This window comes from Gorilla gorilla, chromosome 2, assembly GCF_029281585.2.
Source record: "Gorilla gorilla gorilla isolate KB3781 chromosome 2, NHGRI_mGorGor1-v2.1_pri, whole genome shotgun sequence".
NCBI lineage: Eukaryota > Metazoa > Chordata > Mammalia > Primates > Hominidae > Gorilla > Gorilla gorilla.
The window spans coordinates 80887501-80915354 of record NC_086017.1 but is presented as its reverse complement, the minus strand read 5'-3'; the positions used below and the strand labels follow the sequence as shown (position 1 = coordinate 80915354).

At 38.3% G+C, this 27854-nt stretch overlaps 1 protein-coding gene across 41 annotated transcripts in view; it reads left to right on the top strand.

Annotated features, from left to right (window-relative positions):
• The window catches only part of FOXP1 (forkhead box P1), a 630459-nt gene that overhangs the window by 552262 nt on the left and 50343 nt on the right, over positions 1–27854 (top strand). For all 41 annotated transcript variants that reach the window (XM_004035886.5, XM_019023994.4, XM_063703907.1 and 38 more), the window contains one exon: positions 17494–17598. In XM_004035886.5, coding sequence (XP_004035934.1) covers positions 17494–17598 — 105 coding nt within the window. The remainder of the gene's footprint in view (positions 1–17493; positions 17599–27854) is intronic.

The following is a 27854-nucleotide window of genomic DNA, read 5'->3' as shown; positions in this document are numbered from 1 at the left end:
TTGGCACCCAGGCATTTTGCAAGTATTTGCGCTTGAGTGGAAAGGCCTGTGTCCCCTCCTCCCAAATGTGTCTTAGCTTTCCGTAACATTTATTCCACACCAAGGGTGTGAGGGAAAGCATGTGGCAGGAGAAGAATGAGAACCAGCCTTTTGGAAACTCTGATGGTATTGTCCATGGTACTCGGTTTTACTCTTTTACCTATAAAAAGTTGTTGTTGAATTGCACACCTTCACCACTTAAATTAGACAGAAGATTTTCTTTGATGGATATTGAAACCAACCAAAAGTGCAAAGGGAAGTCAAGGGCCTTCCCTTTGAAAGGAAAAGTGGCTTGGAAAAGTCCTATTCTTATAATAAATGACAGCTGGGAGTCTTATGCTCTTAAGCCAATACTGGAGCCAGATGAAGGGGGGACCTATGCTGGAGACTTAAGCGGATGTCATGTTCCTTTTCAAGATTTGCAAAGATGCTTTTTTGCACAGTTATTCTGTTTTATTGCTGTGTTCGCACCAGTGTTACCCGGTAGCCTGGCTCCATAGGTCTTTCCTAGGGAGCTGCCTCTCTGCCGACTGGCTCACTGGGGCAATGCAAATGAGTGCATTAGATATGTACAGCATTCCTGAAGTTCTTTATTCCATACCCCTTTGTAATCAGTCAAGGCCTAAGTATATTATAAACTATATTCTCCTCATTAAAACAATAGTGGAAGCTCACAAAGGGAAATTGTTAATGTGTGTTCCAGCTTGTCACTTCTGCCTGTGTGAATAAAGAAGATAACCGTTCCTTTGGGAAACTATTTCGGGAATTGAGCAACAGATACGCTAGCCAGAGAATTCTCTTAACTGTAATTTTCCTTTTTGTGTGTACTCTAAAATAACATCCTGTTGGGCTCCTCAGTGCCACTGCACAGACAGAGCACAATTGCCACAGCCCAGGTGGTGTTAATATGGGACAATCCCCCCGGGCACATGTCGCCAAGAGTTGTACAGCTTGTTCAGTGTCTTCATCCATATGGCAATCTGTCCCATTCACAGGAAGGCATCGGGGCTGCGCCAGGCGGGTACTGCGGTCAACGTAGTGTGAAGAGCAGGCCTCCACTCAGGCAGCCTCTGTTGTGCAGTTTGTTTTATTGTAGATCTGAGTTATGATGCACACACACTCACATGTACTCTCTCAACCAAGAAGAGATGTGAAAATAGCCTTGCTGGCTTCCTTTCCTCCCCCTTTATTTTTTGAAGCACGTGGTTAACTCAGCAGGTACAATTCTAGTGCATGAAACACACTTGGTTCATAGAAAGTCAGTTAAAAACACACATCCACATGGACCTTTCTGGCTGGGTGGTTGTGTGTTAACATAAGGACTCCATGCTTGTACTAGGATTCTTCTAGAAATTAGTGGGTTTTGTTGTTCTTGCTCTCTCTTCCCCACCTCTTTTTTTGTTTTCGTTTTTTTTGTTTAGCATTTTCCATTCTGAAAACTATTTTGGTTGTCCAGTTTGGATTGTTGGTCTAATATTTGTGGTTTCTAAGTCTTAAAATGAAAGAAGGGAAAGAAAAAAGAAAATCATTATCCGCCTCAGAAATCTGAGAGTAAAACATTGGCTGGAGGTGTGAGAAGTGCAAAGAATCAAGAAAACAGAGATTTCCCAGTGCACAGGGTGAAAATTAGGGACTTTTTAAAAAGACACTTTGGAAAATTCACCAGGAGGCAAAAAGCCTTCTCCATTTATATACCCAAGCCTTGTTCTGCTTTTGTGTAACTATTTGTGTTCTTGTTTGGTAAACAAACAGACCCCATAGCAACTGTAGCTGATGATATTTATACTACCTGTAAGACTTCCCTAAACAAATAGACAGACTTTTATGACCTTCAAATTTCATTCCTTTTATAGTCTTCAAGGAAATCAGTCTAATGGCAAGCCGATCTCTCTCTTTCTCTCCATTGCTTTTTTTTACAGTACTTTGAGATATGTCTTTGAAGGAGCTTTTGTGTATTGTGTATTTTACATCTTGGCTGTGAATGTTGAGTGTTTGAAGATGTACTATGGCAGAAGGAAAGAGGAAACCTGAAGTGTTTGTGCAAATGATGTGATATTTGCTTTCAAAGGAGTCATTTTAGTAGTCAGTGGAATTCTGGGTCATACATCCAAAAAGCGAATACTCCACCGAAATCATGACCGTAGACCTGAGAATCAGGCAGATATCTATGTCTGTGACTCTACTTTCATGTCTGAAATATTGATAGAAACATTGTGGTACATATGAGCCCCTATATTCAACTTACATTTTTCCATATGAGTCAGATTTATGACAAGAACAAGATGTCTCGTGTTAAAGATCAGTGTGAGAGAAAAATGGCAGTTTACTTTAATTAGAAAAAAATTGACACCAAGAGCTGGAATAATCCAGTGGCGTTTGAATAAATTAGAGGGCTGTACAGACAGAAATAAAAAGAAACCCAACAAGGATAAATGGGAAGTTGTCCAAAGTGCAAGAAAAAATGTGTTCCTAAGTGGGACAGAAGTCACAGGACACTTCCAAGGTATATCCATTCAACCAAACTTACCAAGCTCAAACCACAGGCCAGGTGTGGTCCTAGTGTGGGAATGTAGCTGTGAGCTCCACAGCCTGTCCTCAGGAAGCTGACACTGCAGTAGAAGGGAAATAGAACAAACAAATCATTTACACAAGAACGGTTAAGTTCTGGAAACAGAAAAAGTAGGAAAGGGAGTAAGTATTATTTGTGGGGCTGAGGTTACTGTTGGGGTAAGTTGGCCTGGCAAAGCCTGTAGGTGACCCTGGAACAAACGTGAATAAGAAAGGGAAGACCCCCTACAATCTAAGGGCACATCAGAAGCAAAGGCCCTGAGGCAGAGGCAGGCATAGAAGATATTTGGCTGCGTCATGGACCATACCGGTTTCATGTCAGGCCACTGTGTTGTTTGGTGGTATTTAGCCTCCTATCAGAACCCAACATGATTATCACAAAGTAGGTGTTTAATAAAATCTGCTGAATTAAAGGTAGAGAAGGGTTTAACCTAGTTAACCCAGTTTAACCTCAAAGACTGGACTGAAGAATGCAGGCTGCTCTACTTAAGTTACTTGAGCTTGGTGTGCCTCAGTTTCCCACCCCTGAATCAGGTATGCTACCAGCCCTTACCTCGTCTTAGATCAAATTGTGAGGATTAAATGAGTTAATATATGTTTTAGTTGCTGAGCACATAGTAGGTCCTCAATAAATATTAACTTATTGTTAATTATTATTAAAGCTATTTATTCATTCATACCACATGTATTGAGCATGTATTATATAATAACTCTGTAGATTCTGGGAATTAAAAGATGACCACAATGTAGTTCTTCCCCTTCAGGAACTCACAGCTAATCAGAAAAACAAACATAGAAACAGACACTTGAAAGTCAGTATATTATTAATAACTATGGTGATAGAAGTATATACAAAACGTAACACAGGGCATGACTTGTTAAAAATGGGCCGAGCGTGGTGGCTGATGCCTACAATCCCAGCACTTTGGGAGGCCGAGGCGGGTGGATCACTTGAGGCCAGGAGTTTGAGACCAGCCTGGGCAATATAGTGAGACCCTGTCTCTACAAAAAATATAAAAATTAGCTGAGCATGATGGTACATGCCTATAATGCCAGCTACTCAGGAGACTGAGGCACAAGAATCACTTGAACCCGGGAGGTAGAGGTTGCAGTGAGCCAAGATCACACCACTGCACTCCAGCCTGGGTGACAGAGCAAGACTCTGTCTCAAAAAAATAAAAAATAAAAACGAGCACTAGTGGAACATCATAGTGTGTGTATGTTCCCCCTACATCTGCCTCACATGTGATTTTCTAACACAATGAATGCTGTAAGGGAAAGGTTTTAACTCTCTTGTCCATTGCCACATCCCCATCACCCAGCACAAGCCAGCCTGGCATATAGTAGGCACTAAATTTCATTGCAGAGACTACATGAAATGTTCAGAAGAAAGTGAACTAATGAGATGTCAAAGGTCAAGAACCCATTAAGAGTACTTCTATACTTGCCACTCTTTGGCCACAGGTGCTGTAAGACAGGGGTCCCCAAACCCCAGTTCACAGACTGGTACTGGTCTATGGTCTGTTAGGAATTAGGGCACACGGCAGGAGGTGAGGCACGTGAGTGAGTGAAGTTCCATCTGTATTTACAGCCACTCCCAGTCGCTGATGTTACCACCTGAGCTTCGCCTCCTATCAGATCAGCGAGGCATTAGATTCTCACAGGAGCGTGAATCCTATTGTGAACCGCACATGCAAGGAATCTAGGTTGTGTGCTCCTTATGAGAATCTAATGCCCGATGATCTGTCACTGTCTCCCATTACCCCCACATGGGACTGTCTGTAATTGTAGGAAAATAAGCTCAGGGCTCCCGACTGATTCTACATTATGGTGAGTTGTAAAATTATGTCATTATATGTTACAATGTAATAATAATAGAAATAAATGCACGATAAATATTATGTGCTTGAATCATCCCGAAACTATTCCCTGCCCCCCAGTTCCTGGAAAAATTGTCTTCCATGAAACCAGTCCCTGGTGCCAAAAAGGTTGGCGAGCACTGCTGTAAGAGAACCTGGTTAGCTGTTGTCGATACCTGTAGCTGCTCCAAACCATGAGAAAACTTAAGTTTCTGCTACAAGTACATCTTAATCTTTAGCTTGCCTCAGAATCCCCCTGGGGGAATGGCTAAAATACAGGCTACTGGGCCCCACCCTTAGTGTTTCTGATTCAGTAAATTGGGGTGGGTCCCCCACATTTGCATCTTTTACAAGTTCCAGACCCGTACTCTGAGAACCACTGCCCTACAAGGTCCCCACCTGGTATCCTTATGGTGTGGCATTCTACTGAAGTTCAAAGTGACGGATAAGTGATCTGGATTACCATTACTTAGGAAAATACAGGTTTCAGTGCCAAGACTCAACATTTCGGAGAGAAAAATTCTCAAGACTGTGGCCCAATATAAGCTATTTTATGGAGCAAAATTTAAAAAAAAAAAAATTTCAATTTTGGCCTTAATTTCATTCGTAAGGGCTCTGGTTTTGTCTTCCTGGATTTTTTTGTGTGTGCTTCGGTTCTCTGCTCTCACTGTATTCCTTTCATCACCTGAGCTCCTACTGATACATTAAGGCCCAGATCAAATGTTACAGTACTTTATGTTCCAGCCATCTGTTCAGTTATCACTGTCTCCCCAACTAGAGAATTGGGTAGAACTCTTTCCGAGGATGAGAACTTACTTATAGTTGCAGTCAATGCCAGTGACCACCAAACTTGATTTTTTGCCCATCAGTATAAAAGTGTTGAATATGTACCCCTACTAAGTATGTTTATTAATTATATACATGTTTCTAATATATATTACTTATGTTATAAAAATTGGTGGCTAAGACGGTGAGAAATGTACATATACATTTTCAAGTTCTAATATTAATATGTGTTTACAGAAATCTTAATATTATGACTCATATGTAATATCAAATCTTAAATATATGATGTAGGTCATATGCATCCCAGTTTTGGAGACTGATCTAAGAACCTAACATGATTATCACAAAGTAGGTGTTTAATAAAATCTGCTGAATTAAATGTAGAGAAGAATTTAACCCAGTGAATGTTAATGAGGCATCTTGTGCTATAGAGAAATAAATGTAATTACATAAAGTAGGGAGTAATTCTAAGGAAATACATAAGCAAGTGCCTGATAGTTTTGAGCCATTTTGTATCTTTGGCTAACTTGTCCCTTCACCTCCTGCTTTCTGGTCTGGCCCTTGTGTATGGTTCTGCTTTTGAAGTATGATGTAACTCTTTTGCTGACTTCCATACAATACTGGGGAGGGGAAGAAAATAAGAATTAATACTGGAACTTTGTTTATGGTCGTTGGTTTTTTTGGGTGTCATTGGTTCCTCTAACATATGGACAAGGTTCCACATAGACCTTGTGACTCACCAGTGCAAACACACTTGCATTGACATAATGAGAATGCCTGCCTAATGGTGTTAATAACTTTTGGATTAGTGATCCCTATGTCTGTATTGACACAGTTGCTCACACCACTTTTTGGAAAGCATTCTGTTTTCTTAACGAGATCCCAGTGTTAATACTGCCAGTGGTAAACTTTTAGTTACAAACTCAGAATAGCCCTTACTGGTGTCAGAAACAAAAGATGGACCTCTGCCTCTTCTTGTTCTTTTCCTTTATTTATTCCTTCACTCATCACCTTGCAAATACAGGCATTTTGTGCTTGTCATCACCTGCTCTGTTTGCGATTGCATTGTGATCCAAGCACACCAACCAGCCTCCGGTACTACAGCTCTGATTCTCTGCTCCATTCTCTTGCTATGCTACATAAATACTCCTGGCATCTGGGAATCAAGATGGCACATTTTGCCCAGTGTGGCTGGAAAGGGGGGAGATAGGGGAGATTGGTGACATGGTTAGTGATGAAAATAACTGCCAGACTTACTACCTTTCGTGGCACCTAGCCTCAGGTTCTTACCATTGGTAAAGCAGCCAGTTGCTGGTCACATAGGTAGCTTACAAATGAGATGCCCTTAAATCTGGAGGAAGAAGCTCTAGTCCTAAAAGCATCAGACACACTACACTGTGCTGTTGGGGCCTTTGTGGGTCTTCGACCCCTAAGTCCAGAACGACCGTGAGGCTCTGCCATCCCCTGTGAAAATTCAAATTAAAGTACGTCTTCAGAGACTTGCTACTTTGTCAGTGTCAACCTGCGAAGTTAACCCAGCTACAGACTGGATCCTCAAGGACTACTTTATGAGCTTTTGCTTTTCCAAACTTGAGTCGTTTGAATATGCGCCCCATTGTTGTGAAGTTTGCCCTGTCTGCTTATGTGATTATTTGTATTATTTTCTTTAAATCAAGTCATTTCTTAAATAAAATGAGCCTCATTCTAAGAAATGATATCTGTGAAATCAGAAGTTGGAGACACTAGATATATTTTAGTCCATTACAAATTAAGATACATCTGCAAATCTTCAAAGTATGCTTTCTTGCTCCATTTGACATTGTGTGGACCCCATTGAGTGTGTGCATATTATGAGTTGGTGTGTTTTCATAGGTTTTTCTGATTTTTCAGAGGGAAGGGACCTTGACTGAATATGGTACTGTGCCAAGTGCATGGAAACCCTGCCTTCCTGGTATACCCTAATTTCTTAGAAAAATTCAAGACCGTCACTTAACCTTCCTAAAAAGTTGATTTGTGACTCTGCTTTTCCTCACATACATCCTCAGGGATATGAACCAGGCTTAGAAGATACTTAAAGCAGACCTAGAGTTTGGGGACCGTGAAGTTTTCAAACTCATTGATTCAGTAGTTTACTCTGGAATATTCTTGATCAGTGTATTATCTGGTAAACATTAATCACTGACCATATCACCCAACAGATCTGTGCTGATGTAAAATTGGTGTTTGTTAAACAGAAACAGAAAGTGACCTTTTCCCTGTGCTAACTTCCTTCAGCCTTACCTGTTTTGTTATGTTTAAAAAACAAAAAAGAAATACAGCCTTGCATTAATTTTTAAATAATTTTGAGCCAGCAAGCATTTCTGTGAGTTTGCAACTATTACTTGGTGAGGTTGCCCAGTGCCACCCCCTTACATATTTATCTATGTCCATCCATCTTGTTATAAAGAGGGCATCCTTGTGACTATTTCTTTAAGCATAGACATTTTTAGGTCAGATACAGATCAGGGAACACCCAAGATCCTTGGTACTCATGTTATGGTCCATGGCCCAGCAGCTCTGGGGGCTTACTCCACATGCATAGTCGTGTGCCACCCCCCCACCCAGAACCACCAAATCGGATTTATATCTGTAATAAAGTTTGAGAAGCACTACTCTAGGAATAGCAATGGGAAAGGAAGGTTGTATGCCCTTTTCCCCAGACACAGTTTTTACAGTCCCTTAGGGCCCAGTCAGCATTCTTTGAGTCATTCTCCTGCCATTCTCCATTTTTGGCTTGTCTGCATATACTTATTACTACTATCTACTTCATATTGCTCATAAATTGTCTCGTTTAAATAGGTTGTGTAAAAAGTAACTACTGAGAAATCATGTTTCTGATGTACTCGTAAAAACTTTATCCAACGCAGATGAATATAAGTCCAGAACTATGGAAGTGAGGGTATACCATGCAAACCCACGCAGCACGCCACTGGCCATGGGCCATGCTCTGAGGACCACTATAGAAAAATAACTCTCTTATTTCTCCCAGCATAATTTGCAAATCAAGAAAGAAGGGGAACAAAAACTAAGTCTGGACATAAATGGTTAATAGCTTGTATTTCAGATGTAAAGTTAGTTAAGGTAGTCCTCACATCTCAGAGCACAATATTGAGAGCAGATAATAACAATAATCTCCATCATTGTTTAAAATCACAAATCTGGCACTTAATAGACTAATTCACAGTCACTCCAATTGCAAGTTTTACTCATGAATATCATATCACATGGGAATGTGAAATCCTCTAATTAAACATGATTTGAAAAGCAGCAGAAAATTGAGATGATGAGCGTTCTGGGGAGGGAGAGTCAAGGATTCCCTGCGTGAGAGAGAAAGAGAGAAGCGTGTGTTTGTTACAGTTTGTAGAGAACTCCCATCCTTATTCACTCTAGGGTAGGCCCTTTAATAGGCTTTAATAAAACACCCTTCTCTTTGTGGGAGGATTACAGGACCCATTGTCAACTTACTTTTGGAAAACTGATTAATAAACATGTAGGGTGGTGTTTTTCTGCAGTGAGTGAGAAGTGAAAATTAAGGCAGTGTGCTAGAAATGCAGTGTCTAAGTTGTCTCCCAACTCTTCGGTGTGAAATAAGAAGCCCATCTGCTTCTCAAAGTGTTTTCAGTGACAGTTGAAGGAGAAAGGTCATTTTTACAAAGCTGCCAGGGAAACGCATGCGGCACTTGCATCGTCGTTTCTCCTGTTCCCACGTCTCATCTGCTCATCTTTGGGCAGGTGTAAGACCTTTTCCCCCGATGCTACAGTATGGAACGTGAAGAAACTTTACCTGTCGTTCTGTTTTCTGCAAGAGATTGTGATTTCTTTTCCAGCTGATTTCCAGCTGATTTCGAGGGGATATACAACAGTATGAAAAACGCCAGAAGAATAAACTGTAAAGTGGAAAATGATGCTAAATATTTAAGGAATCATCTCTTTGAGATTGTGAATCTACCTTGCTCTTCTTAGAAAAGGTCGTTGCGATCAAGTTTCAAGGCCAGCTCGTCTAGTTTGGTATCATTTTGTGTGACTGAGCATGTTTCATTCGAGTTAATGATCAAATATTTCACAAATATTTGATAGCAATTAGTTTTTGTAAATTTAGTAATTACAAATCAGAAGTCTGATTATATTTTCAGATAGGACCTCATCACTAGAATATTCTCAGATCAAATTCATATTCCCATCTTCAAACCTAAGAAGTACGTGATATGGTTCGGTACAATCTCATTGAAAGTAAGCTATGATAACAGAGTCACAGGCAGGGAAATGTGATAAGAACTAAAAAGTGAAGAGAGAAAAGGGAAAGTAGGATCATTTTGTATAAGCTGTCATTGAAGAATCAGCAAATAAATCTGAAAGCTTTAAAATAGTAGTGGCTTCCATCGATGCTTGCCATTGTATCATAAGTGTAGCTTAAGACACTCTTTATTAGTAGATAGGGCTAAAATTGTGTATGAAGAGAACAGCTTTCTAGAAACCCAAGGTGTCTGATTTAATGTAATGTTTTTGCTGGGAATAAGCAGTCTCTTACCGTGCAGACAAAAATCACAGGCTGGGATGGACCTGAAAAAGGAGGATTCTGTGGCTTACAGTGTTGTTAGGTTGACATAAAGATGTGCACATGGACATGAAACCAAATAATTTGGAAGGATAACAGACAAAGAGAGACATGGAAGTCTTTTGTCAACAAAACGGCCTTACTGATGAGTATGCTCGGTGCCTGTCTCAGGGTCGGAGTTCATAAATGTTGGCTGGACGGATGAAAGTCCTAAATGGTGGGAATGAAGAAGGTGGCCAGTGGGGGAAGGGAGGGAGGCAGAACAGCTTTTAAGTCAAAGGAGGTGGGAAAGGGGATGCATAGTGCTTTTTGGTTTGTGTATTTGCTGTGGGTCAGGGATGAGTGAGAGGGGAATAGCAACCAGCCCCCTGCTCCACAGCCATGATGAAGACACCGATACTCCTTCCTGAGGGGCTTCATTCATTCCTTTAACGGATATCCATTCAGCACCTACTCCTTATTCATCTTGTCAATACCAGGATGTGCCATTGGTGCCTGTTCCCTATGCCGTCTGCATATCCTTGGTGGAAGTTTGGTGGAGGTTTTACCACTGGGAGGAGCTCTTGTGTGATTCTCTTCAGTTTTCAAATGAGGGAATTGGAGGGCAGAGCAGTGAAAGGACTCACAGGATTCCTGGTTACAAGCAGAGCTATCATGACAAATGAGGCCTCCCAACACTGTGCTCCCAACCATTCCTATAGAGAAATAGTGCTGGCCCTCAGTAAAAGGAACAGTTACACTCCATTTACATGTTAAGCAGAGAAAGCCACATAGCACATTCTGCAAAGGTTTTTCAGTACACAAAGGATCAACAGGATCTGGGAAACAAAGTTGCCCTTAGGCACTTATTCTTCAAAAAGTTCAGCTGCTATGGTTTTATTTTTATTAAAAACCTATCTCTCCCCCTACCCGTCAAACCTCAAAAGTTATTTTGTAGCTTAATGTAATTTCAAAAGTTGTTATATAATTTTAACTATAAATTCTTTTGAAAACATGAGCAGTATGTTGGGGGAAAAGAAATCTAAGAAAAGTGAAATTTAAAAAATGCCAACGCTTACATTTACGTTCATTTTGACAAAAGTAATGGTTTGATACTTTTATCAAACCATTCATTGGGGATACAGTAGTGTTTTTATCAAGTGGTGCTGGGACAACATTAAAAAAAATGAACTTGGACCCCTGACTCATATCATATGCAAAAATTAACTTAAAACAGACCATAGGCTTAAATGTGAAAACTAAAGCTATAAAGTTCTTTAAAGCAAAGCTAGAAGTAACTCTTTGTTACCTTGCGTTTAGGCAATGGTTTCTGAGATGTAACACCAAAAACAGAAGGAGCCAAAGAAAAAATATATAAATTGGACCTCATCAGAATTCAAAATGTTTGTGCTTTAAAGCACACCGTAAAGAGAGTAAAAAGACAACCCACAAAACAGGAGTAAATATTTGCAAAAAACAGCCCAATTAAAAAATAGGCAAAGGCTCGTAATAGACATTTTGCTATAGAAGATACACACATAGCAGTAAGCACATGAAAATATGTGCAGCCTCATTAATCATTAGGGAAATTCAATCAAAAGCACAGTAAGGTACCGTTTCCTAGCAGTGAGGATGGCTGGAATAAAGATACGTAACAAGTATTGGCAAGGACATGGAGAAATTAGAACCCTCACACAGTGCTGGTGAGAATATAAAGTGCTTTGGAAAGCGGCCTCAAAGTTCCTCCAAATGTCAACCGTAGAGTTACCATAGGACCCAGCAATTCAACTTCTAGGTAGATATCCCCTAAAATTGAAAACAGATACTTAGAGTACATGTACATACACCTTCATACCAGCACTACTCGCAATAGCCAAAATGTGGAAATAGCCCAAATGTTCATCAACAGATGAATGGATAAATGTGCTATGTATGTACAATGGAATACTATTCAGCTACAAAAAGGAATAAAGTACTAGTAAATGCTACAGTGTAAACGAATGAAACTCCAAGGATTATGGGAAGTGAAAGAAGCCAGGCATAAAAGAACATATACTGTATGATTCCCTTGATGTGAAATGTCCAAAATAGACACACCTCTAGAGACAGAAAGATTAGGGATTGGCAAGGGCTGGGAGTTGGGAGGAAATGGGGAATGACTGCTAATGGGTACAGGATTTCTTTTGAGGGATGATAAAAATGTTCCAAAATTAGTTGGTGATGATGGTTACACAACTCCGTGAATAATGAATTATGCACTTTAAATGAGTGAATTGTATGATATGTAAACTATAACTCAGTAAAACTTGAAAAATGTATTTCCACAATTTTGAGTGAGTGGAGAACAACCAACATAGTCTTCTGTAATTTAATTTATCAAATAACATGCCAGTGAAATAAAATACAGTTTATAATTTAGGCAGGATTTCCTTTTTTTGGTGTTTGTGGGGAGGCATAAACCGTAATGGGCACAGATGTGTGTAGCCTTTTGCTGCAGATGAATCGGAAATTTGGAGAGGAGGAAAACAAGGCAAATTTGGAAAGAGGCAGATTTGGAAAAGGGAAGAAAAATTAAGGGGATACTTAAAAGACAGATGAGAACTTGGGTCAGTGCACAGGAAAAGCTCGGAATCTGCCTTCAGGTGAAGGGAAAACTGGCATTTCAGTTGGCAGGAAATGGCTTGGCAGATAGCAGGGTCACTCTTTGCTTCATCTCCTTCAGAAATTCTTCCCTCTTAGTTACCACAGGGGAAATTAGCTTACAGGACTAACAGTGTAAGGATCACTAAAGACTGCAGACAGCAGAGTTGAGAAGTTGTCCTTATTTAGCAGGTGGATTTAGTAATTCCAGTTTGAAGCTTTGGTTAAGTAGTGACCTTGGGAATGTAACCATGAAATGTCATAAGGAACCATAACCATTATATAAAATTGTCTCAAAAACTAAGGTCAGTGTTGAAGTGAAGACCTTGGGTGGTATACTTTGATGGAGAAAAAAATAAATAGAACAAAATATCCTACTTAACTGTCATTGAAAATGACACTCTTATATCCTACTGAATATATACTGGATTTGGTATCATTTAATGTCAGAAATTATTACATATTTATATGTAATTATACTTTTCATGCAAGTTGGTTCTTTCTAATCTGAAATGCTATCACTATTTTTGTGTTAAAATTATATTTAATTTTTACATATCAAGGATTATCAAGAGAAATTTAAATTAACTGGCTTTTCTCAAATGCATACTATCTGTGTTTTATATATTCAGAATAAAATTAAATAATAGAAAGTGTCATAACGATAGTTTCTCATGTAGCTTTGCATAATTCTGGTCTTTACCTACAAGACATTTTTAAAAAGGCAAACACCAGTTGAATGTATAGCCACACAGAAATGAAATAGAACAATATATTTACTGTCTGTTCATTCATAAATCCACCTAACATTTATCAAGCCCATGTTTTTTTGTTTTGTTTTGTTTTGTTTTGTTTGTTTTGTTTTTTGGAGGGGGGACTGTGTCTCGCTCTGTCATCTGTCGCCCAGGCTGGAGTGCAGTGGTGCAATCGGGCTCACTGCAACCTCTGCCTCCCAGGTTCAAGCGATTCTCCTGCCTCAGACTCCTGAGTAGCTGGGATTACAGGTGCCCACCACCACACCTGACTAATTTTTGTATTTTTTAGTAGAGACAGGGTTTCACCATGTTGGCCAGGCAGGTCTCAAACTCCTCACCTTAAATGATCCACACACTGCGGCCTCCCAAAGTGCTGGAATTACAGGCGTGAGCCACCGCCCCCGAACTCAAACCCATGTTCTGTTGGAGGTACTGAGTATATGGAGCTGAAAAAGTGATCCCTGCCCCTAGGAATATTCAACCTGGGAGTTTGTGGTAAAATACACCTTATTAAACAATTGACCCTAAAGTTTTAGAAGTCTAATTTTGACAAACATGTTTAAATCTTTTAAAAAGAAAATGCATCTATTTTCATCACTGACCCTGACAGCTTTTCAGAAATGATACTTTACACGTTGGTGAGTTTACCCTTGAATAATTTATCTAAATGATTAGGCTCAGTGCTTTATTTTACCATCAGATGCCCAAATCATCCTTTTCCCACCATGTTTCATCCTGTAAATGTAGCTCTAAATTAATTCAAGATAAAAACATTATTTTCCTCATTTTTATTTCCCTTCTTGTCTTTTTTGGCACGACCCAAAAGGCAGTAAGAATATAAATGCTTGTTCCACTTTTTTGAGAAAACAGAAAAGCTCCCATTCAGAGGTGCAGCTGGTGTTGTCCAATGATGCTTCATACAGAACGACTGCGAAGCTAGAAGCGAGACCCAGCCACACATGCAGCGGGTGTGTGGTATTCATTGTGCCACTGTTAGAGCACTCAGCAGACTGGAAATCAAGTCCTGCATAGCACTTGATGCTTTTTCTACTGCATACATATATGCAAACACACATATGTGTGCAAAAAAATTAACAATTGCACAGCAACAGTTCCTACAATGTGCAAATTTAAAACTTCAAAAGATATAAGAAGTATGGTGAAAACTGAGTTTCCCTGCTACTCCTGACTCCCTGTACCCCTCCCCAGAGGCAACAGTTGTTCCAGTTTCTTAGGTATCTTTCCAAAATATCGAGGCACCTCTGCCAGCTTGTTCTCTCTCCTTCCAAAGCCAAACACTTTATTTCAGACAATTGTGTATTTAAAAGTATCCAGTTATATATTAAATATGAAAAGCAAATGACAACAGTGTGTACAGGGTGTTTCCATTTTTTAAAATAATAATGTGTTAGAAATGCAATATAAACCCGAATGGTAAATGATGCCTAGGTTGGGGTGTGGGGGTGCACTTCCTTCGGGAACCACTGCAGTTTAATATGTGAACTTGTGAAAACAAGAGCATGTAATCTTTTCATAATAAAGAAATTTTTTTAACTAAGAGACAAATTCACAAGCAGTCTTCTGAATGTGTAATTGTACCCGTGTGTGACGAGTATGAGTTTCTTTAGACTTCAGTTATAACTGGTTGCCTTCTAAGGCCCTAGTGAGTCGTTATCTGTCCTTTGAAGTGTAGTGATAACAAGTTGAACTAAAAGTAAATTCTTAGATGTGAATAGTTTTATTCAGATCTTGGATCCTTCACAAGTCAGTTAACTACAAACAGGAAGGGGAACAGCAAACATCGTGTTAAATTCTACACATTTCGAGTCCAAAACCCTGCTAGTGAATGCATATTATTATTTTCTCTCATATTATTATTTTCAGAACACTCCTAGCTTAACCCAGGAAGCACAGCCATTTAACCATTTACAGTTCTTAACTAGTAATATTAATTTTTCATCCTAACTAGTTCAGGTTCCTGGTTTCCAAATTGAAAAAATCACACGAAATATGTATACTGGCTAAGAATGTGCTCGGCATGTAGCATTTTTCAAGAGCAACTTGATAGAATATTCACAGTGTTAAATTTTGGTACTCATTAATTGAGTGATTCTATTTCTCTGAATGTATCTTCTGGTAGCAGTCAGTTGTGATAATATTGGGATGTTTAAGCTGGTAAATTTTATTTCTAACATTATCTACAAATATAACAAACATGAAGAGAAACTCAATGTCCAAAATAGAGGAATGGTTAAATTTTGGCATATAACTAGAGTTAAGATGATACGTGATGGACTATTACCCATCAGTAAATAAGGTTCTTGAAGATGAGTTGAGAACATGAGAAAGTATTTACAAAACTATGTTAAATATAAAAGAATGATATAAATACTCGTGCCTTATCAAGTGTGTATGTATTTGAGGGTAGGTTTTTTTTTTTTTTCAGGATTTTCAAGTTTTCTACAACAACAATATATTACTCTTTTAAAGTTAAAAGAATAGTTAAATCTTAATAAAATTGCTAAAGAAAATAATTATTAAAGTTGGAATATTATTCTTTTCTTTTTAAGCTGTGGATTAAAAGTTTTCTTTTTAAATTATTTTCTTCCCTCTTAGAATATCTGAGAATTCTACTACTGTTGAAGTATTCTTTCATTTGTAATACTGTTAGTAAATTTTTAAAATTCTATTTTTGCATATCTATTTTAATCATTCACAGATCTGAAGATGAACACAAATAGGTAGTAATTCTTTCCTTGAGTCCAATGCAATTTTACCCTGTTAACTGCTTAGAGAATATCCTTTTATTGTTTGGCTTCATAAATCTCACTATAGCTACTTGAGTTCCCTTGTTTTATTCCTTTCTTGTATGAGGGGCACCTTTCTGTATTTTTACAAGTTGTTTTTCTACCTTTTTTTCTTTTTCTTTTTTTTTTATTCTAAGACCTATTTTCTGTGGTAGGGCAAAATAGCTTGTTACTATCTTTAAATTATATTAGATTTCCAGCAAAATTATTCAAAAGTCATAAGGAGACGTAATGATCTTTGATCAGGTGTAGTTCTGTGTGTCTGTGTGTTTACTTTTTATGCTCCTTGGTTTGTGTTCATAATACACTTACTGTGGGTTGTGTTATAAGTCAGGGACAAGTGGCATTTGTGTACATATGCTCTATGAATGTAAATTGATAAAATACATGAATATACATCCTGATGGCAATATGAAATGAAATACAGGCCTCTTGTGTGTGTGCATGCGTGTGTGTGTGTGTGTTCTTGTAATCATCATTCATTGTGCTTGAAGTTCAAAGTCAGGCAGAGACAGTCGAGTAAGTTGCAAAATAGCCCTTCCCGGGAAGGGAATGCACTTGAGTACGAAACAGAGCTCTGAATGTTAGTTTTACATTTCTATCTGATGGAATTTAAGGTTATGGAAACAACTGTAAAAATAATTTGTCTGAAAGAAGTCTGGATGCAGAAATATAATAGAGAAAATATTTGAGAATATGGTTCATCGGTGAGTGCAACAGATACTCTTCCCCGAGCACCACATGGTGCGGATCAAAGCATCCCATGACTTGGATCCGTGTGGCCAAATCATTACGTATTGATTGGAACCCCACTGGAGGATTAACCCCTTCGTGTTCATGCCAAATTTGCTCTCACTCTTGGTGTTAGGAATTTTAGGAATATAATCTTCTTGTCATTATTAGCTTTTTTTTAAAAAAAAAAATCATCTGCTTGGATACATTTGTCTTCCTAAATTATTTTGGTATTATTCTAAATTATTTAATTGTGCTCCTCTTTGCTGGATAAAATTAACTTGGGAAAAAATATGTGATTATATGAAAGCAGTTTCTGGGGGAAGGGAAGAGGAGAAAATGGATAATATTCCTTGTAGATGTAGCAAGAGAATCTCAAAATCAAGTACAGATTTTATAATTTTCATTATGTAGATTAAGTAAGTTCCAGCTTTTTAAAGACTCCTTCGCAGTCTGAGTAAAGAGCTTTGCATCTAACAAAAGCCTGTCAAACACTTTTTCATACATAGATGTACATTTCTAACATTTGACTAAATACATTTAGGTACAATTTAACTCTTGCTTTTAGGCAACAATGCAGAATTAATTAGTCAATTACATGGGATGGGGGAAATCACAGATTTGTCTTGTCCACATTTGGCCATGTGGGCTCCTCCTGCCTTTTTTATCCTCGTCTGGTGGAATGGTTCTTGGCAGCAAACTCATTCTCTGGTCTTCTGTGTGTTTTCTTTCAGTTTGTCCCATGAGGAGCACCCCCATAGCCATCCTCTCTATGGACATGGTGTATGCAAGTGGCCAGGCTGTGAAGCAGTGTGCGAAGATTTCCAATCATTTCTAAAGTAAGAATGATTTTATTTTGTTTTCTTCTTTTACATAGCCAACACCTCCCACCGTTCATGCTTTGCTCATAAAATGCCTTTTTGATGGAGAGTTTCACCTCACCCCTTTGAGAGTGGACTCTAAATCACAAGGCCTAGTGCACTGTCATAGGAATAGTTACAAAATCTATTGAGGGTTGTACTACAATGAGAAAAAGGCTTACATTCAAAGGCGTAAGTCTTAGTAAGAGCCCATATTTACCCATTTTTCAGAGTGACAAGGATTAAAAAAAATGATTCCAGTATTAAACTTGCAGTTTTTTAGCGTTTACTTTTATTCATGTCCTTACATATCAAATCAATGACATATACACTATATTTTTGTTGTTGTTGTTGGAGGTGTCATCTTCTTTTTTTTTTTTTAAATTATACTTTAAGTTCTAGGGTACGTGTGCACAACATGCAGGTTTGTTACATATGTATACATGTGCCATGTGGGTGTGCTGCACCCATTCCTCATTTACATTAGGTATATCTCCTAATGCTGTCCCCTCCCCCCTCCCCCCACCCCACGACAGGCCCCGATGTGTGATGTTCCCCACCCTGTGTCCAAGTGTTCTCATCGTTCAATTCCCGCCTATGTGTGAGAACATGGGGTGTTTGGTTTTCTGTCCTTGCGATAGTTTGCTCAGAATTATGGTTTCCAGCTTCATCTGTGTCCCTACAGAGGACATGAACTCATCCTTTTTTATGGCTGCATAGTATTCCATGGTGTATATGTGCCACATTTTCGTAATCCAGTCTATCATTGATGGACATTTGGGTTGGTTCCAAGTATTACTATTGTGAATAGTGCCGCAATAAACATACATGTGCATGTGTCTTTATAGCAGCATGAATTATAAACCTTTGGGTATATACCCAGTAATGGGATGGCTGGGTCAAATGGTATTTCTAGTTTTAGATCCTTGAGGAATCGCCACACTTTCTTCCACAATGGTTGTACTAGTTTACACTCCCACCAGCACTGTAAAAATGTTCCTATTTCTCCACATCCTCTCCAGCACCTGTTGTTTCCCGACTTTTTAATGATCGCCATTCTAACTGGTGTGAGATGATGGTATCTCATTGTGGTTTTGATTTGCGTTTCTCTGATGGCCAGTGATGATGAGCATTTTTTCATGTGTCTGTTGGCTGCATAGATGTCTTCTTTTGAGAAGTGTCTGTTCATATCCTTCGCCCACTTTTTGATGGGGTTGTTGGATTTTTTTCTTGTAAATTTAAGTTCTTTGTAGATTAGCCCTTTGTCAGATGAGTAGATTGCAAAAGTTTTCTCCCATTTTGTAGGTTGCCTGTTCACTCTGATGGTAGTTTCTTTTGCTGTGCAGAAGCTCTTTAGTTTTATTAGATCCCATTTGTCAATTTTGGCTTTTGTTGCCATTGCTTTTGCTGTTTTAGTCATGAAGTCCTTGCCCATGCCTATGCCCCGAATGGTATTGCCTAGGTTTTCTTTTTCTAGGGATTTTATGGTTTTTAGGTCTAACATTTAAGTCTTTAATCCATCTTGAATTAATTTTTGTATAAGGTGTAAGGAAGGGATCCAGTTTCAGCTTTCTCCATATGGCTAGCCAGTTTTCCCAGCACCATTTATTAAATAGGGAATCCTTTCCCCATTTCTTGTTTTTGTCAGGTTTGTCAAAGATCAGGTGGTTGTAGATGTGTGGTATTATTTCTGAGGGCTCTGCTCTGTTCCATTGGTCTATATCTCTGTTTTAGTACCAGTACCATGCTGTTTTGGTTACTGTAGCCTTGTAGTATAGTTTGAAGTCAGGTAGTGTGATGCCTCCAGCTTTGTTCTTTTTGCTTAGGATTATCTTGGCAATGTGGGCTCTTTTTTGGTTCCATATGAACTTTAAAGTAGTTTTTTCCAATTCTATGAAGAAAGTCATTGGTAGCTTGATGGCGATGGCGTTGAATCTATAAATTACCTTGGGCAGTGTGGCCATTTTCACGATACTGATTCTTCCTATCCGTGAGCGTGGAATGTTCTTCCATTTGTTTGTATCCTCTTTTATTTCACTGAGCAGTGGTTTGTAGTTCTCCTTGAAGAGGTCCTTCACTTCCCTTGCAAGTTGGGTTCCTAGGTATTTTATTCTCTTTGAAGCAATTGCATATGCACTTTATTTTTATAAAATTGGTGACAATTACTGGCCAATTGCAGCTTGGTGATTGGACCCAGTCTTTGTTATACAATTGACTTTATAAATGTAGAAAGCAGATGCCGAGGAAGGCTACCAATTTGATTCTTAACTTTCTATATTGGTATTGACTTTTGTTCAGGTTCTTGTCCTTATAGGGAAAGTGGAGTAACGATTTCTACTGTTAAAGTATGACTAACACCTGGGTTGGCCCATTTGAAGCTATAACACCTATAAAGCATCTCTGTAAGGAAATAATATTAATCTCATAGCTGAAGTGAAATGCTTCTATGCTATTCCTTACTTGTGTTACCTTGTCAGTTAAAAATAAAATTTAGACCAAACTGCCCTGCATTTTTGTATCATATAAATATATTCATAATATCACTGAATCATTAACCTATGAATTGAATATAATCTTACATGATATTATAGACATGTAATCAAACATATGCACATGTATACCTATAACATATGCACATGTATAACATATGCCCATGTATACATCTGGGTGCGTGATGGTTTACAAATTGGATGTTGGGGACCATCTCCTTCTAGCTTTTCTCTCTCATTCAAGCCCCAGGGAAACAGAGGTGAGCTGATTTATGTGCAGGTCTCCAGTTTTATGTGGTCTTTATATTGTTAGAACAGTCTCTGTATCTATCTTTATGGACCTGATACAAATATTGTAATAAAGCCATCCTTAGAGAGATACCTTGTGTTACCTGCAAGCAGTTTTGGTGAATATAAATTTTTGGTTAATGAATGGAAGCCTGTGAATCTATTTCATAGCTTTCTTGCCTCAGTATTATACTCTGAGAGCATTATGTAGTCATTGAAAACTTAAGTACTTAAAAATATTTTAAAAGAGATGTCCAAAATTGCTTCTAAATATGAACAATCAAGATCAGCAATGCTTTATTTTAAATTAAGCAACAGCCCTTTACAATTATTATTATTCAGATTAGTGATATTCGGTTTTGTTTTGTTTAGAAATCACTCACTATAGAATCTTAGTTTTGTTCTTTCCTGATCATTTGCCTAATCATATTTATATAATGAGAGAAAAAGAACTTGGCAGAGCCACTTTTAAATTATGATTTTTTTCTTCTACACCAGTGCTAGGTTTGATAAATATCTTGGTACCGATTTCTTCCATCTATAGAATGGCTGATAAACATCTGTAAATATGATTTATTGTTATAAAGTCTCTAGAACTATAAAATTGCTATCCATAAGCTCGGGGACATATATCAGTTTTAGAGTCAGAAAGGGAAATGACAGTTTCTAGACCCATTTTAAACATTTTGTTAATGGCTAACTTATGCCTACCGTAAAAAATCCTCAAATCATAGGTTCATTTGTTATGTGAGCTGACAATTAGGTTATATTTATTAGAAGATTATCCCAAAAAGGAGAGAGAATAATTTTCATATTAAAGAAAATAAAGATCATTAGAATTGGGGCCTAGACTCAATTCCTATAAAAGAGCCCATTTCTCTTCTAAAGATATTAGAAGTCTGGCACTTGTATAGGAAACCACCTATCAATTATTTATTGTGGTTTTGCACATGACACAACATGTTCTCAGTTCCTGTTTGCTCAGTGGAATTGGAATGCCCACTATCAACCTGCAACTGTTGCTTGGTTATTTCCTGGTACTTATTTATTGACTTATACTTGTAAGACAACTTTTGTTTGTAAGTTACAGAAACCCAACTTAAATTGGCTGAAGCGAAAAAAATAAATAAATAAATGAGGGATGATAATTGGCCCCTATTGCTAGGAAGTCCAGTGGTACAGCTGGCTTCAAGCATGGCTAGATCCTGATGTTTAACCAAGGCTGTTGGAGTATTGATTGTCCATTAGCTCTGTTTTTCTATGTTGTCTTCATTTGGGGGCTCTTTCCAAGTGGAACTGAAGAGGACAGGTTTATTAATCCCACAGAGTATCTCTTTCCATGTAGCCCCAGAAAAAGCCATAGGCAGACTGTCATTGGCCCAGATTGAGTCATGTGTTCTAGCTTTGAGCCAATCACCATGATGTGCCCTGGCTTGCATTGCATGCCGCCTCCAGAACAGAGGGAGATGTTCACCCCACGTGAACCACATGGGGGTCCCCAGATGAGAAAGTTGGTTCAAGAATGTAAAAATGAATATTGTAAAGTAGCAAAGGAGAGCAAATGCTGAGTAAGAAGAAACTCCCCTAGATGCTTTCCTGAGTTATGCATTGACTGGTCATATGTAACAAATTCAGGATTTCAGTTTTCCTCTACAGCATGATTTTAACTCTTGGAAATTCAGAGTTGTCTTCAGGTATCAGGATCTTGCTTAGTGCAGTGGAAAATAAGTTAGTCTTCTTGTAGATTCACATCTCCCACTTCTCTGTTCAGTCTAAAGGGAAATCAAATTGGCTTTGATGAAACCAACTTTGTTTTCCATTGAACCGAACTGAAAGAAGCTAGCAAACTTCTGTGGTTCAAATAAAAACCACCTGGCTTCTTTGAATGATGTCACTGGGGTGGGGGGGGGGAGCTTATTGTCATCAGAGAGTGATGCTTCAAGTACTTTGCTCAGATTGCTGGATTCATAGATCCTGAAAGCATCTTCATTTGCTTCAGTGGACCCAAAATTCTCTAGTCTACGCTTCTCTTCAGTTGTCCCTTTCTTTTTAGAAGGGATTTCTTATGGTTTAGGCAAATTGACAGCAGTGTTGCTTGAATTCTCCTTGGTATTCTTAGTTAATAAAGGTAACATTGCTTTGACCTTGATTTAAGTGTTACTTCATAGATTTTTTTTCACCTATTTTCTGTTCCCTTGATTTTACACTCCCCTAGTAATAGTTTATAATTAAATAGTACTGAACCTTAAAACAGGCATAGTGCCGAAATGCTTCACATATATTAACTCATTTAATCCTCACAAACAGTTTATGCTAGTATCGTAGTAGTATTCCCAGCATAGAGTTAAGGAAACTAATGCCCAGAGAGGTTAAATGATTTACCCAAGGTCACACAGCTAATAAGAGGTGGGGTCAAGGTCCAAACCCAGGCAGTCTGACTTCAGAAGACTTATTCTTAACTGCTGCATTATACAGCCTGGTTAGAGGCAGCACTTTTTATTGACAGTTTGCTTTCTGCTTGGCAGTGGATGTAAGGAAAGTTTTGGAGAAAGGCTGACTGGGTAGTGAGGACACTATTAATATGTTCTTTGAACTAGCCACGTGTCATCTGAGCCTCAGTATCAGCACATGTGATTTGGGATGTTAACCACTTTTTACGGTTGTTAGAATTAAAAGGTACACCAGGCAAGACACAGGTGGCTTACCCCTGTAATCCCAATGCATTTGGAGGCTAAGGTGGAAGGATTTCTTGAGGCCAAGAGTTTGAGACCAGCCAGGTCAACATAGCAAGACCCTATCTCTGCCAAAAAAAAAAAAAAAAAAAAAACTTCAGCTGGGTGTTGTGGCATGTGCCCATAGTCTTAGCTAATTGGGAAGCTAAGGTGGGAGGCTCACTTGGGCCCAGAAGTTCGAGGCCGCAGTGAGCTATGATAATGCCACTGTACTGTAGCCTAGGTAGCAAAGCAAAACCTTGTCTCTAAAAATTAAATAAATGAATGAGTAAATAAAAAGTACATCATATAAACTGCCTAGCCCATACTAGGCACTCTTTAAAAGCGTTAGAACCTCTTAACCTACTTAGATGTATTTATTTTTCAAGGATGGGTAATTTTAAATATCCAAAAATTTCCAACCTTCTACCTAGGAAAAGAAGTTGTGACTATGCAAAGCATTGATATATCAGAAGAAATTGTTCTGTAATAGAATGTTTTAATCAGAAACCTCTGGTAAAAAGTCCCACACAGAGGGGAGGGCATGGCAAATTTTTTCCATAAAGGGGTAGACAGTAAATATTTTCAGCATTGCAGGCCATACAGTCTCTGTCACAGCAACTCGACTTAGCTCTGCCATTGGGGTACAAAAGCAGCCGTTGACCATGCGTAAGGAACAAGGAACGAGTATGGCTGTGTCCCTTGGACCACAGTTTGCTGTACCATTTTTGGTGTCACCAACATATTTTTAGCTGAGGAATGCTTTTGTGGCCCCGGACATAGCTATCCAGGGTTATGTTAGCTTGGATTCACAGAACCCTCAAGTTAGTCATATTTGAGGGGAGATATCCATGTGTGTCATGCCCCCCCCCCCCCCCCCCCATGATTTCATTGACCAACCATGGCTGCTGTACTTCCTTGATCTTGGGTTCTTCCACCCAGTTTTTAGGGTTCAGACTAAGGGAGAGGAAGTGACTTTGCCAGGTAACAGCTTTCTGGTCTTCTGCAGCTCCAGATTAATAAGCTGTAACTGTTACAGAGGCCAAGCTTGGTTCTTCAGGATAAAAATCCCATCTGTCAATACTGTGCCACTGTTAACAGAGAGAGGGGTTCATAAAAAAGAGAGGTGGGGGGGACTCACAGGTCTAAAACTGAAGCATATTTTTTTTTCCCTCCTGAGGAAGAAATATCATAACTGTTGGTAAATCAAAACCAGAGATTTGACACTTTTCTGTGATCATTCTGCAGCGTTTGTTCCCAAGGTGAGGTATACCACAGGGCCCTTGATTTCAAAGATAAATACTGTACAAATAACCATCCTGTTGTCTTTCCCTCACCGCCAACAGAGGGACGCTTTATCAGAATCAGCAGATACCCAGTCTATTGTATGCATTTACTTCCCTGTTTCTTCTGAAAACAACTTGCAGTTTTAGTGTTGATTTTTTTTTTAATCTATCAACCATGAGTTATCATGTGACTGTTGCATTTGTTAGTGCTAACTGATAGCAGCAGGTGCTCCTGCTAACTCTAATGAAATCGTCCAGCCCTGCATTGCTTGGCATCCTCCGATAACAGAAAAACAAAAACAAGTCCCGTATCATCCAGAGAGGTGAAGCTCATCGGCGTTCTTCCATCTTCTCCCCACTTGAGTCCTTTCTTTTTTCTTCTTTTCAAACCAGGTGAAAGACACAATCTTTACTAGTAAAAACGTGGATTTGTAATTCTTCCCTTTCCTCCCCCTCCCTTTTTTTAATGCTCATGTAATGCATTGGCAAAATGAGGAGTAGATTTGAAGGTTAAATCCTGACCACATTTCCCTGTTTTTAACTTAGAATGTAAAATCAAATGCAGGCCCATAGTTTCACAAACACCAGGTACTCTTATGTGGTTGGGGGAAAATGTTTCCATTTCTCCTAGTTTTTCTTTTAGGTGACCACTTGTATAACATCTACTAAAAGTATCATTTGTATCCTTGCTTAGTATCCTATTTGAAAAGAATTTTTTTTCTGTTGGTGATTTCTCAGGGAGAAAAACTTCATGCAAAACAAAACAAAAATTCCCTTGCTTGTTAGATGTATGTAATTTATGAAAGCCAAAATAAACTGTATATGTGCTGTAATGGAAGACAGCGAAATGTTGAAGAAAATGCCCAGAAATGGAACTTTGACCCTTTCCGAAAGGTCGAGGGCTGTAGACAGTAGAGGACATTTCATTGGTAATTTGCTTTTTAAAATTTTTTTCTGTGAATTTTACTTTTCAAAACTGTGAAGAGTTTTATGTGAAAGAAACTACTAAGTGTGCTCTGTAATGTTTTCACAAGTGTTTTTATCATGGTAACATCTTGTTTACTTTAGTTCCCTGCCTAAAACTACTTGGAACATGTTAAGAAAACATTTCAAGAAAGCCTCGACAAAGAGGCTTTTGTTTAACAGCCACCATGAGGCAGCATGGATCACAAAGGTGTTAACTTTCAGCCCCTTAAGCACTTCCACATGAAATTCCAGCAACTATGTTTGTGGTTTTGGAAAAACAAAGTGTATGTTAAAGAAACCAGGTATATGCTAATACATGTCGAAGGAGGCCGGATATCATAAATTGTTTCAAACCCATTTGTGGCTCTCGGCTTGCACGCCTGAATGTTCTGCAGTGAAATTACCTCTAGTTAGTGCAGGAGACTTCAGCCATGTAGAGGGAATAGCTGTCTATAATTGTGGATGTATGCAAATCAAATTCCAGCCTCACAATTTAAATCTCAAGAAGATGAGGATGAAAATTTTCCCCATCAGATCTGAGGTGACAAGTCTTTGAGTATTGCAAAATGAGCTGTATATTTTTATGAATTTGACTTTTCTACTTATCATGCATTTTTTATTGGTTTTAGAAAAATTAAAATAGGGTGTTAGCAAAAAAAAATTTTTCCCCCTTTTAATGTCTTTTTTAACCTTTCTGACATTGCTTAGGAGTTCAAGACCTTTCTTAGTACTCGAAGAGGTCAAAGTGGCCTAAATACCACAGTGCCCTCTAGTGATATATAGAATATTAGATAGAAAAGTTTAGACAAGTTTGCCAAAGATAACAGGCCCAGTGCCACCACTTTGCTCAAAAGGAAGCAAATAACATTTGAACGCATTTTTTTTCAACAAACAGATTTTAGTTAGAAATGCAAATTAAATTTAAATTTTTCTTGTAGGCTTTGAAAACATTGGAAATTTTTTTGAATGTCTACTTATGCAATTAATTCTACATATAACTGCATATGTGCATGCGGTACATCTATATCACTGTAGATGCATTGTTGAGTGTTCTTATATTTTAAGAGCCATTAGTTAGCTTAGGTATTTCATGTGATCATTTCCGGCATGTAATTAGAAGGCATTACTTAAAAGACAGGGATCATCTTTGCTCCATACTTTTATTGACACTGTCTACCATATTATGGCCATGTCTAAATGGTAAAATTTATTATTAGCAATAGTGTCACAAAAGTCTGAGACAGCGATTTTCCTTTCAATAAAAGTAGTTAAAAACCTTTTAGAAAATCCATAATTTTGATTGCTGGTACTTCATAAATGTATAACTGGTACTTTTTAGCTGTCTCTTTAGGGAAAAATGAGTTTTATCACCTGCGGTACCTGGGTTAATGAAATTGTGTGTTGGAATTTAGCCAGGATGAAAGATGAGATCATTCCAAGACACTAATATTGGCAACAGGTCTCATAAAAAGCTCTGACTCTTGAGTGAAGTATCATTAGATTTTTTTTATTATTATTATTTTATTTAAATTGAGAGATTAAGTTAGTTGTCATTTTCAAAGTTTCTGTACTAGCGAGATTCTCATTTGGAATTACGTTCAAAACCCAGTGACCTAAAAACCTGTACGGAGCCAAGAGAAACAGAGAAATGTCCATCAGTGCCTAGTACAAGAATTTCCTTGCTTCAAATTTCAACTCCAGTTCCTGTTCAGCCCTTTACAAATCACGACTCTCAGCTCAAATTTGAAATAATGCTGCCTTTTTCCCCCGTGTTCCTCCTGTGTTTGATTGTTTGTGGATATTAGCTGTCCAGGAAATCCCATACTTACAGATATAAATCCAGAATGATCTTGTTTTTCCGCAGCCAGCCCAGGATGTATTAGACAGTTATGATGATTTGTTAATTTTTGTGACCTGTATTTATTTTATGTGTGCTGTATACTTCGAGGCTGGAATCAGCTGTTGAAATGGTCTCCGTCTCTCACAGACAGAAAGGAAGCGCTCTACTTTTCCTTTTCTGCTTTGGATTTTCTTGCTTTATTTTTGGAAGGTTTTTTAAATCTCTTCACATCTACTTTTTATGCGCTTCTTCCATATGGTGATAAACAAGAGGTACATTGTGTTTGATAGACTTAAACTCAATCCTATCAAGGGTGGGTCTTTGGAGATGCATGAACAGGGTCACATTCTTTCCAAATGTGTTTTCCATCCATGATGTGTCTTGACTGTGTAATTCTATTCTCGTTTTTATGGTGATATACATTTCCCCCAAATAATATATTAATCCTCAGATTTAATATGTGTTTCAGTAGAATTCTGCCTATTACAGATAAGAAAATTATATTATAGTCTTGAAGAAGAATAAAAATCAACTGAAGTTAGCATTAATTTTTTTCTCTTACACCCGTCTTCATAAAGGGCACTCCTTATGATTCTGGTTTTTGTTTTTTTGTTTGTTTGTTTGTTTTTTTAAATCAGGTATTTGTTTCTCTCCA